The sequence below is a fragment of the Anolis carolinensis genome, unplaced genomic scaffold (genome assembly GCF_035594765.1).
Source record: "Anolis carolinensis isolate JA03-04 unplaced genomic scaffold, rAnoCar3.1.pri scaffold_9, whole genome shotgun sequence".
Taxonomy (NCBI): domain Eukaryota; kingdom Metazoa; phylum Chordata; class Lepidosauria; order Squamata; family Dactyloidae; genus Anolis; species Anolis carolinensis.
The window spans coordinates 29,578,904-29,592,093 of NW_026943820.1; the positions used below are offsets into that span (position 1 = coordinate 29,578,904).

The 13,190-nt window shown below is 38.8% G+C and overlaps 1 protein-coding gene across 1 annotated transcript; it reads right to left on the reverse strand.

The window, feature by feature from the left end:
* Positions 1-968: 968 nt before the first annotated feature.
* Positions 969-13,190, reverse strand: mlkl (mixed lineage kinase domain like pseudokinase). Its single transcript, XM_003229214.4, has 10 exons — positions 12,943-13,190; positions 11,131-11,591; positions 10,469-10,634; positions 10,239-10,336; positions 10,016-10,151; positions 8,596-8,680; positions 6,297-6,448; positions 4,228-4,277; positions 2,586-2,726; positions 969-1,089 (listed from the first exon to the last, which is right to left on the reverse strand). The coding sequence occupies exons 2-10, from the start codon at positions 11,573-11,575 to the stop codon at positions 1,061-1,063; spliced, it is 1,302 nt and encodes a 433-aa protein (XP_003229262.2). The 5' UTR covers positions 11,576-11,591; positions 12,943-13,190; the 3' UTR covers positions 969-1,060.

The following is a 13,190-nucleotide window of genomic DNA, read 5'->3' on the forward strand; positions in this document are numbered from 1 at the left end:
CGCCACTCAGGACCCGCCTCCCGCCCCCATTGGTCGCTCTCCTGCGTGCGGCGGTTCCTATTGGGCACCGCTCCCGCTACTATTTCCCATTGGGCAGCTCAGCTATCACTCACCCCATATGGGCGGGGTAAGAAGGCAGTTGAAAGAAGGCGCATGCGTACCTAGAAACCACCTCTGGTTTCCCATTAGGCGGCACAACTGTCACTCTTCTCTTCAGGGACCAGCCGTTGAAAAGGCGCATGCGCAACAAGAACATCGGTCTGGAAAGGGCTTAGCAAGGGCGCCCGTTGAAAAGGCGCATGCGCAACAAGAACATCGGTCTGGAAAGGGCTTAGAAAGGGCGCCCGTTGAAAAGGCGCATGCGCAAAAAGAGCATTATAAACTAAAGTTATAGATCGACCTTTCAACACTCATATGAAGTTAACGCGAGTCCAGTTTAACTTTCCTGCATCATTCTACAGTGTAGATGCATCCCTAGATATTTTTATTATTATTATTATTATTATTATTATTATTAAATCACAATATAAATAGAGCGACCTTTCAACACTCATATGAAGATAACGCGAGTCCAGTTTAACTTTCCTGCATTCATTCTACAGTGTGCATCCTAGATATTATTATTTATTATAATTATTAAATAATAATATAATTGCTAACATTATAGAATAATAACTATTTGAAAACAATTCTTTAATCATATATGTGGGCGACAATAACAACAATAGCAACAATTTAATAATAATATAATTACTAACATATCATAATAATAACGTATGATAATATTATTATTAAATCACAATATAATGGCTAGCATTATATAATAATGATTTGAAAATAATTCTTTAATAATATATGAGGACAACGATTACAATAATAGTAACAATTAAATAATAATAATAAAATTGCTAACATATAATAATAATGTGTGATGGATTCAAACACACAAGAACTTCAAGATTTAATCATTTTCAGTTACAACTAGAACTTTTTATTATGGAATTGATAGAAAATAAATGCTTTCTCCTTCTCAAAGGTTCAAGGCCCCATTGTTTCCTTCTCACTTGACCAGGAGCCGGTTGACAATGTCTGGAAAAGAGAAACAGACAAGAGACAATACGGTGCGTCTACACTGTACAGTTAACCCAGTTTGATACCACTTTAACCACCATGGCTCAATGGAGGATGCAATGGGTGGATATGATGGGGAATGGCAGAGGCTAAAATATTGTTATTATTATTATTTATCAGACTTTCTTTAATAATAATAATAATTTTATTTGTTATTGGTCTCTCTACTCACTAATAATACTACTACTAATTATTATTATTATATTTAGTTAGCCTTTCCTTACTAATAACAACAGCAACAATAATAATTTTATTTGTTATTGATCTCTCCTTACTACTAATAACAATAACAATAATAATTAATGAGCCGTTCCTCACTAATAACAATTATTATTATAGTTACTATTATTATTTATTATTGGTCTCTCCTCAATAATAATATTAACAATACTAATTTTATTTGTTATTGTTTTCCCCTCACTAATAATAATAATAGTTATCTGACTTTATTCAATAATGATGATGATGATGATGATGATGATGATAATAATAATTTTATTTGCTATTGGTTTCCCCTCACTAATAATAATAATAATAATAATAATAATCTGACTTTATTCAGTAATGATGATGATTATAATAATAATAATTTTATTTGTTATTGGTCTCCCTTCAATAATAATAATAATAATCTGACTTTATTCAATAATGATGATGATAATAATAATAATAAAAATAATAATAATTTTATTTGTTATTGCTTTCCCCTCACTAATAATAATAATAATAATAATAATAATAATAATAATAATCTGACTTTATTCAATAATGATGATGATAATAATAATAATAATTTTATTTGCTATTGGTCTCCCCTCACTAATAATAATAATAATAATCATAATAGTTATCTGACTTTATTCAATGATGATGATGATTATTATTTTATTATTGGTTTCCCCTCACTAATAATAATAATAATAATAATAATAATAATAATAATAATAATAATTTGTATTATTATTATTATTTATTTGTATCCCGCCTCCATCTCCCCCAAAGGGGACTCGGGGCGGCTCACACAAATATCAGATACAAAAACAATTACAATATACAATACATCAACAAACAATAACATGTACCAGTAATAGCATTTACACATTAACCAGAAAATTAAAAAACACTAATAATAATAATAATAATAATAATAATAATAATCTGACTTTATTCAATAATGATGATGATAATATTAATAATTTTATTTGTTATTGGTCTCCCCTCACTAATAATAATAATAATAATAATAATAATAATAATAGTTATCTCACTTTATTTAATAATGATGATAATAATAACAATAACAATAATTTGTATTAGATATTTGCCTTTCCTCACTGTCCAAGGCTGGGTACAACAGAGTTATACTATATTAATTTTAAAAAGTCTATGAAAACGAAGATTAAGATGCCAATATGGATAAAATACGCATGTAAAATCCATAGTTTTGAAGGTACCTTCTGCGGATGGACGCTTGGACGGCTCAAATGCCCGGCACTGGTTGATGACCTCGGCCAGGTCAGATGGACAATCGTCCCCCAAAGGCTCCTGGCATTTCAATTCAAGGACCTTCTTGCAGATTTCCGCTGACGTGCAGCCTAAGATAAGGAACACAGAGAGAAATTATTATTATCATGACTTGTTCCTGGGTTGCAAATGCCATTTCCTAATTAGTCGTATCATAAAAACTTGGAGAAAGTTGATTAAACTGCAAGAACTTTGTTTGTACCAGAGGGACATCATCATCCTGCAATAGTTTTCCAATGAATATCTCAATCTCAGGAAATAACACTTTCAAACTAGGAACAGAAAACTTTTCAAACTTTGTCACATGTTGTTGTTGTTATTCCTTACTGACATCTTCCTTACTTGTCACTCAAAGCAGATTTTAATGTAGCTAAATACACATAATCATAAACATTATATAAAATACACAGATTAAAGAGTACATCTACACTAGTAGAATCAATGTAGTTTGACACTACTTATATCACCATGGGACCGTGCAATGGAATCCCGAGAGTTGTAGTTTCACAAGGTATAAACTAGATAAAATTATTGTTCTTGTTGTTGTTATATTATATTATTATATTATATTGTTATTATTGTTATTGTTATTATTATTATCTTACTATTAGTGATATTAATAGGCCGGGCTGTGGCGCAGCTGGCTAGTAACCAACTGCTATAAATCACTACTGACCGAGAGGTCATGAGTTCAAAGCCCGGGTCGGGTTAAGCCTCCGACCATTAATAGCCCCGGCTTGCTGTTGACCTATGCAGTCCCAAAAGACAGTTGCACCTGTCAATTAGGGAAATTTAGGGACGCTTTATGCGGGGAGGCTAATTTACAATACCATAAAACTGCCAGCAAAACACGAGGAAAGGAATGAGGAAGTACAGCTACTAGTGGACGGTGAAGCAACAGCTCCCCCTGTGGCCGGAATTGTGAAGCTGGAAAAATGTTAAAAATGCCTCTGAGTCTGTCTAATGTATGTTGTTTGTCTGTTGGCATTGAATGTTTGCCAGATATGTGTTCATTGTAATCCGTCCCGAGTCCCCTTCGGGGTGAGAAAGAAGGGCGGAATATAAATACTGTAAATAAATAAATAATATTTATTTATTTACTATATTTACACCCCGCCCGTCTTACCCTGAAGGGGACTCAGAGTGGCTTACAAACTGCAGCCAAAAAAAAAATCAATGCCACATCATAGACAACAATATGCCATATCAATTTATAAACAATTAAAACATATACATTGTTGTTGTTGTTGTTATTATTATTACTATTATTATTATTATTATTATTATTATTATTATTATTATTATTATTAGCCTTCTCTGCTGGTTGCCTCTCCATACTACAACTCCTGGGATTTCATTGCATTGAGCCATACCAGTTAAAGTGGTGCCAAAACTACATTAATTCTACAGTGTAGATGCACCCATAGTTCATAACTCTACATGTATAAATAGGTATCGTTTCTGAATGTGTTTGTTTCTTTTCTGGATTGTGTATTATTTTCCTCTTGTCAAAAATCAATTAAAAAAACCCACTCCCAAATCATAATAATCCGGACTCGTTTCGCGTCTTACCTGCGAATGGGATCTTGCCGGTTGCGATCTCCCAAAGGACGATGCCGAAGCTGCAACGAAGCAATTGTTGTATTACTGACACACAAACACAGTACGACACAGCAAATGGGGTGTATATGCTGGTTTTCGTATTCCATATCCTGGCTCTTAAAAATTACCGTCGCAGTGATGTGATAACCATACAATGTCTGATTTGTATCATCTCAAGCTTTTTTTCCGTCGTTTCCTTTGTGCTGTCGTTTCGTTTTGACCGATTGTCAACACGAAACGAATGATGACATTTTCGTCGGAAACGAGAAATGAGACGAAAATGAAAGCCACACAGTCATGGTGCTTGCTTTCGTTTTTCTTTCGTTTTGATGATATATATATATATATATATATATATATATATATATATATATATATTTATATATGAATGATAGCTAGCTACTCTGGAAATCTAACGCTGAGCCTGGGAGAGGAATGCCTCCGTATTACATCTGATGTGTGTGGAAATGGGTGTTAATAATAATATAAATAACAATAGCTACTCTGGAAATCTAACGCTGAGCCTGGGAGAGGAATGCCTCCGTATTACATCTGATGTGTGTGGAAATGGGTGTTAATAATAATATAAATAACAATAGCTACTCTGGAAATCTAACGCTGAGCCTGGGAGAGGAATGCCTCCGTATTACATCTGATGTGTGTGGAAATGGGTGTTAATAATAATATAAATAACAATAGCTACTCTGGAAATCTAACGCTGAGCCTGGGAGAGGAATGCCTCCGTATTACATCTGATGTGTGTGGAAATGGGTGTTAATAATAATATAAATAACAATAGCTACTCTGGAAATCTAACGCTGAGCCTGGGAGAGGAATGCCTCCGTATTACATCTGATGTGTGTGGAAATGGGTGTTAATAATAATATAAATAACAATAGCTACTCTGGAAATCTAACGCTGAGCCTGGGAGAGGAATGCCTCCGTATTACATCTGATGTGTGTGGAAATGGGTGTTAATAATAATATAAATAACAATAGCTACTCTGGAAATCTAACGCTGAGCCTGGGAGAGGAATGCCTCCGTATTACATCTGATGTGTGTGGAAATGGGTGTTAATAATAATATAAATAACAATAGCTACTCTGGAAATCTAACGCTGAGCCTGGGAGAGGAATGCCTCCGTATTACATCTGATGTGTGTGGAAAGGGGTGTTAATAATAATATAAATAACAATAGCTACTCTGGAAATCTAACGCTGAGCCTGGGAGAGGAATGCCTCCGTATTACATCTGATGTGTGTGGAAATGGGTGTTAATAATAATATAAATAACAATAGCTACTCTGGAAATCTAACGCTGAGCCTGGGAGAGGAATGCCTCCGTATTACATCTGATGTGTGTGGAAAGGGGTGTTAATAATAATATAAATAACAATAACTACTCTGGAAATCTAACGCTGAGCCTGGGAGAGGAATGCCTCCGTATTACATGTGTATGGAAATGGGTGGAAATTTCGTTAACCAGACAAACATTCATGTCGTACAGGGGCCCATTTTCGTTAGCGGGAACCAAATACGAAAAGGAGACGACACGAATGAAACTACACAAAACGAACAGCCATTCCATGCGAAATCACAACACTACTCTTTAGTAGAGGATACCAAATGATGAAACCCTGCTGTTTACTGGTCTGCAAATTGTCAGGTGCATCCGTTTCAAAGATTTGGTCTCTAATGGCCTTCTTATTCAACTGCCTTAGGGTTGTTGGTGACTTCCATCCATGTTGGTTCTTGACTGCCTTTCCCATCATTTTGCCAGCGCATGTTTCTTTCCTTGCAGAATCCCTCTGCCTCCTGTTTTTCTGGACAAGTCAAGCCTGCCGACATCACTACGTGGGTGTCATACGGAGTGGTCTGTCATCATTGACAAGAAGTGACAGAGGAAGGAGAGGAGAAAGACAAGAAAGAAGGGACAGAGGAGTGAAAAAGAGGAGGAGGAGGAGGAGGAGGAGGAGAAAGGGGAAGAGGAGGAGGACAACAACAACAACAACAACAACAACAACAACATGAGCGGGTACCTGTATATTTCACTGGCCTGGTCGTAGGTATGGTTCAGCGAGGCCAGACCCTCGGGGCAGACGTAAGCGGAAGAAGACACTTCTTTGGGAGTTTTATCCTTGACTTTCCCGCTGATGGAGGACTCCGTTTGCTCCAGTTTGAATCCAGACAGCTAATAATAATAATAATAATAATAATAATAATAACAACAACAACAACAACAACAACAACACTGCCAACAACACCAACACCACTTGGGAAGTGTTCGACTTGTGATTTTGTGATACAAAATAACAATAATAATAATTTTATTCTTATACCCCGCCCCATCTCCCTGAAGGGACTCGGGGCGGCTTACATGGGGCCAAGCCAGCATATACATCTCATTTGCTGTCTCATACTATGTCTTTGTGTCAACAACAACAACAACAATAATGATAATAATAATAATAATTATAATTATAATAATAACAATAAAGGAAACCGATGAAACCATGGATCATATCCTCAGCTGCTGTAAGAAAATCGCACAGACAGACTACAAACAGAGGCACAACTGTGTGGCCCAAATGATTCATTGGAACTTATGCCCCAAGTACCACCTCCCAGCAGCAAAGAACTGGTGGGATCACAAACCTGCAAAAGTATTGGAAAATGAGCACGCAAAGATACTGTGGGACTTCTGAATCCAGACTGACAAAGTTCTGGAACACAACACACCAGACATCACAGTTGTGGAAAGGAACAAGGTTTGGATCATTGATGTCGCCATCCCAGGTGACAGTCGCATTGACGAAAAACAACAGGAAAAACTCAGCCGCTATCAGGACCTCAAGATTGAACTGCAAAGACTCTGGCAGAAACCAGTGCAGGTGGTCCCGGTGGTGATCGGCACACTGGGTGCCGTGCCAAAAGATCTCAGCCGGCATTTGGAAACAATAGGCATTTACAAAATTACGATCTGCCAACTGCAAAAGGCCACCCGACCGGGATCTGCAGCATCATCCGAAAATACATCACACAGTCCTAGACACTTGGGAAGTGTTCGACTTGTGATTTTGTGATACGAAATCCAGCATATCTATCTTGTTTGCTGTGTCATAATAAAATAATAATAATAATAATAATAATAATAATAATAATAATAATAATAATAATAATAAATACATCACACAGTCCTAGACACTTGGGGAGTGTCCGACTTGTGGTTTTGTGATATGAAATCCAGCATATCTGTCTTGTTTGCTGTGTCATAATAAAATAACAATAATAATAATATATCATCTGAAAATACATGACACAGTCCTAGACACTTGGGAAATGTTCGACTTGTGATTTTGTGATATGAAATCCAGCATATCTATCTTGTTTGCTGTGTCATAATAAAATAATAATAATAATAATAATAATAATAATAATAATAATAATAATAATAATAATAAATACATCACACAGTCCTAGACACTTGGGGAGTGTCCGACTTGTGGTTTTGTGATATGAAATCCAGCATATCTATCTTGTTTGCTGTGTCATAATAAAATAACAACAATAATAATAATAATATATCATCTGAAAATACATGACACAGTCCTAGACACTTGGGAAGTGTTCAACTTGTGATTTTGTGATACGAAATCCAGCATATCTATCTTGTTTGCTGTGTCATAATAAAATAATAATAATAATAATAATAATATTAATAATTTATCTATATACTGCTCTATCTCCCCGAAAGGACTCAGGGCGGTTTCCGACATGAGTGCAAAACAACATGCAATAACTTAACACAGCATAATAAAGACATCGTAAACAAGACAAAACAATTCAGTTAAAATAAACAATCACAGTCAGAACCTTCGTGTATTCCAAGTAGACTGGAACATAATTTAGTCCCAATCTTTTTATATATATATATATATATATATATATATATATATATATATATATATATATATATATATTGGTTTTAAACCACTTCATTGGATGTGTTGCAATAGCAGATTTCCCAGTTTGGTGTTTACACCTAATTTTATTTTTTGGCTATTTAATATTTAATGTTTATTTTACTTAAGTGATATTTCTCTTTACGGTTCTCATGTAGCACAAATCCTATGTGAAATCAGACTACGTATTTTTGACATTAATATTGAAATCTGAAAAGTATATACAGAAAATTTCTCACCATGGAGTCTCAGCCCATTCAACCCAGTTTGTGGCAGTAGAACTACTTTCAAAGTAAGGGCTGCACAATTATACAGCAAATAACACTTTCAAACCAAGTACAGAACATTTTCACTATATATATTATCTATGTGTCACCTTGACGCAGTAGCCTTTTGCGACTAGGAAGTTGGCGCTGTTGATGCATCGGTGCAGCTGTCCTTTGTCGCCGGCCTGGTGCAACCTGCAGCCAAAGAAGAACTATTATTAATATAATATAACAATATAATAACATATAATACTAATATTATGCTATATTACATCAATATAGCAATATAATAACATATAACACTAAGATTGTGCTATACTAATATTATATTGTATATACGTATAATATTGATAATGATATTATAATGTAATACAATATAATAATAATACACTATTATATTGCTAATAATATTGCAGTATAGTGGTCTAGTACAATATAGTAATATATAATGCTTATAGTGGGCTAAGCTAATAATATAATATACTAGCTGTGGCGTCGTCCTAAGTGGGTTTTTGTTTGTGGAGGCAATTATGAATGTTGTAATTGTTCACCTTGATTAGCACTGAATGGGCTTGCAGCTTCAAAGCCTGGTTGTTTCCTCCCTGGGGAATCCTTTGTTGGGAGGTGTTAGCTGGCTCTGGTTGTTTCCTGTCTGGAATACCCTTATTTTCAGAGTGTTGTTCTTTATTTACTGTCCAGACCTGACTGCCAGGTTTTGTTCATTTTGATGGTTCCCAGGAACCTAATAATAATAATAATAATTATAATAATAATAATAACAACGCTGAGGGGGAATCCTTTGTTGGGAGGTGTTAGATGGCTCTGCTTCAAGCCCCGCCCACCTGGCAAACATCACCAAGTTTCCTGGGGGGGGGGGGGCTCTGTGCATGTGTGGTTGGTAGTTTTTGGTTTTGGGGTTTTTCTGTCATTTGGATCTAATTTTATAGGCTTTTTAAATGGGAAGGCCTAGATTGGATGACTATGTCTTTTGTGGCCAAATGTGGTGTGATTTGGTCCAGTGGTTTTGTTGTTTACTCCGTGGGAATTATGCACATTACATTTTTATATATATAGATTGTATGTACATATAACTTGTAAGCTGCCCTGAATCCCCTTTGGGGTGAGAATGGTGGGATATAAATGTTGCAAATAAATAACATAACATCACATAACATAACATACCTCCCAAACAGAGGGTGCCCCAGGCAACGACAGCCAGGCCACCTCTACGTAGATACCCTCACTGATTGACTTTGCAAACTTGGTGGCTACTCAGTGCTATTCAAGCTTGCTAATTGCAACGTTTGTGCTTGCTTCAAAGAGACAAGGCTTCTTTCTCCCACCCTGGACATTATTCCATAAATATATACACACTCCACTTGCTTCACTGTCAACAGAACCTCTAAGGATGCGATTAGACACAGGTGCAGGTGAAACGTCAGGAGAGAATGCTACTGGGACATGGCCACAGAGCCTGGAAAACTCACAGCAGACATTTCCCATGTTGCTGGCATTGCTTCTGCTTTATACCTGTAGATTCCGGCGGCCGCGTCCGAAGCCATCTCCGTGCGGACGTCCCAGGACAAGTCCGGCTCCTCCTTCAAGACTTCCCTCAAGGAGCCCTTCTCGCAATATTCCATCACGATCGAGTACTCGGGGATCAGACCTAGGCACAGCAAGGTTCCCCAGGGCGGTTGAAGTGGTGTCAAACTGCATTAAACCCACAGTGCAGGCACACACCGGAGAGCCTCACCTGTCCCGTCGATGCAGATGCCGTACATGCGGAGGATGTACGGGGAGTCCAGCTTCTTCAGGGTCCGGATCTCTTCCTCAAAGATTTTCCTCACTTTCCTGAAGAAGGCAAGGGGGAGATCTTTTAAAATCCTATTTAGAAAAAATACCCACATCCCCACCACCTGCGGGCACAAAAAAGGAACCAAAATGCATGAGTGGTGGTAGTGCGGACGGCCCTTTGTCACTCACTGTGTGTTGCGGTTCTGGGGGTTCTTGAAGACCTTGACGGCCACCGGGGATTTGTAGTATTCCCCTTTGCACAGCTGGTACTTCTCGGTGTGGACGATGGCCTCTCCGCGGGCGAGACGTTCCTTTTCGATCACCCGAATGTCCATGGGAAGGTCCGCTTTCTCCTCTGGGAACAAAAATGATTCTATGATGCTATGATAGGGACTTTCACCAGCGACTGGATGACCATCTGTTGGTGCTCTCTGGCATAGAAGGGGGTTGGACTGGATGGCCTTTGGGATCCCTTCCGACACTAGGAATCTATGATTTGGATCTTTAGCAGTGGTTGGATGGCCATCTGTCAGTACAGCTTGGATGGTACCTTCCTGCATGGAAGGGGGTTGGACTGGATGACCTTTGGGGTCCCTTCCAACACTAGGAGTCTATGCTTTGGATCTGTAGCAGTGGTTGGATGGCCATCTGTCGGTACGGTTTGAATGGTGCCTTCCTGCACTTAATGGGATCAGACTGGATAGCCTTTGGAGGTCCCTTCTGACACTAGGAATCTATGATTTGGATCTTTGGCTGTGGTTGGATGGCCATCTATTGGGAGGACTTGGATGGTGTCTTCCTGCATGGAAGGGGGCTGGACTGGATGGCCTCTGGGGTCCCCATGACCCTACCTGTGAGCATCTCCTTGAGGGCGACCTTGTCCTCGGCCAGGTCCCGGCTCCCTTCCTGGCAGACTTGGCTCCTCCGGAAGGCGTCCCGGGCCTTCTCCTCGGCCTGCATCTGCAGCAGGAGCCCCTCTCCCAGGTCCCCCAGGCGCTGGTTCAGATCCGCAAACCTCTCCAGGGTCCCTCCGGCCCAGAGGAACCTCTCCAGCCGCTTCTGGGCCTTGTACTTCTCCAGGAGGGCCTGGGCCTCCTTCAGCAGGGACAGCATCCTCTCCAGCATCCAGCGCAGGTCCTCCGAGAGCGGGGCCTCTGTCTGGAGGGATCGGATGGGCCGCAGCAGCACCTCCAGGCGCCCCACCAGCCGCTCCTTCTGCCTCTTGCAGCAGCGCATCTCCTGCGCCTGGGCGTAGACGGCCTTCGAGGCGCTCAGGATGCCCTCCACCAGCTCCATCCCTCAAAGAGATGCACTAGGCAGACACATTCATAATAATAATAATAATAATAATAATAATAATAATAATAATAATAATAATAATACACTTGATCTTAGCCAAAGGGCGGAGAAAACAAGCAGTCAAAGAAGAAGAACATGCCCTGGCAGAATATGTAAAGCAAAGTGAAGAACCTGCTTTGATCAAAGTCAAAAATCAGAAACTCCTCAAAGCACAGCAGACAAAAAACCAGTACAAGAAAACCGCACTACAAACTGGAGCTAACCGCACTACAAACTATTGCTGACAGCTGGCACAACAAAACATGGCATGGAAAGTTCCTTGACAAAATTGAAGGAAAAGCTGAGAAGGAGAAGACCTGGCTCTGGCTCACGAATGGGACCCTGAAGAAGGAAGGAGACAGAAGGCCTGATCCTTGCAGCCCAGGAGCAAGACATCAGGACAAAGGCAAACAAGGCCAAGATCGAAAAATCAGCTGATGACCCAAAATGCAGACTGTGCAAGGAAACCGACGAAACCATGGATCATATCCTCAGCTGCTGTAAGAAAATCGCACAGACAGACTACAAACAGAGGCACAATCACCACCTCAGGGTCGCCATAAATCATGAACAACAACAACATCAACAACACAAGGCATCGGACACACCTCGATATGGGTTGAGCTGTATGCATACTCATTATTATTATTATTATTATTATTAATAATAATAATAATAATAATAATAATAATAATAATAATAATAATATAACCACCACCTCAGGGTCGCCATAAGTCAGGAACAACAACAACAACTACAACGACAACAACAACAACAACAAAAGGCAGCGGACACACCTAGGTATGGGTTGAGCAGTAGGCATACTAATACTAATACTAATAATATTAATACTAATAATAACAACACAACCACCACCTTATGGTCACTATAAGTTAGAAATAATGATGATGATTGTAATAATAACAGTATTGTATTTAAAAACAGATATATAAATAGAAATATACATACATTATACACACACACACAGTTACATTGCTGTAACGATATAACCTCAAAGTGACCACAGGCCTAAATGTTTCAGTTTCAGTTATGGAGGAGATTTCCCATGAGAAAAGAGTGCCATCTACACTGTAGAATTAATGCAATTTGATACCACTTTGAACTGCTTTGAATGCTATGGGATCCTGGAAGCTGCAATGGAAGTGAGAAACTTCCCAAACTTACAGCTGCCAGCATGCCATAGCTTTGAGCCAAGGGAGCTCAAGTGGCACCAAACTGTGCTAATCCCACAGTGCGGACGCACCCTAAGTGGGTGCCAAATTAAAGAGATAGAGCAATATTTTTGCCATTTCTTCTCAGCTTACCTTTTCTCTCTCCTCGAAAGGCCTTTCTGGCCCAAGCCTTCCTGGAAATGCTCCGGCTTCCTTTTCCTGCAAAGTTCCTGACAAATAGCGCATGGCGCAACTTCAGAAGTCACCGTAAACTTTTCTGATAGCCAACCAGGCCCTCCCTTTCTTTTTCTGTGCAAACAAAGAGGCCTCAAGTTGTGCAATTTTTCCATATATGGAGAGATGCATCGGACACGTTGCAAGAGAAGAGCCAAAGCTATGGG

What these genes read in the sequence shown, in the direction of transcription:
- mlkl (XM_003229214.4), bottom strand. Translation starts at nt 11,575, where the DNA reads ATGGAGCTGGTGGAGGGCATCCTGAGCGCCTCGAAGGCCGTCTACGCC. An exon ending in GCGGCCGCCGGAATCTACAG is followed by an intron (nt 8,681 to 10,015) that starts GTATAAAGCAGA and finishes CTTTGGCTGCAG; the next exon opens with GTTGCACCAGGCCGGCGACA. An exon ending in CAGGCCAGTGAAATATACAG is followed by an intron (nt 4,278 to 6,296) that starts GTACCCGCTCAT and finishes GCTTCGTTGCAG; the next exon opens with CTTCGGCATCGTCCTTTGGG.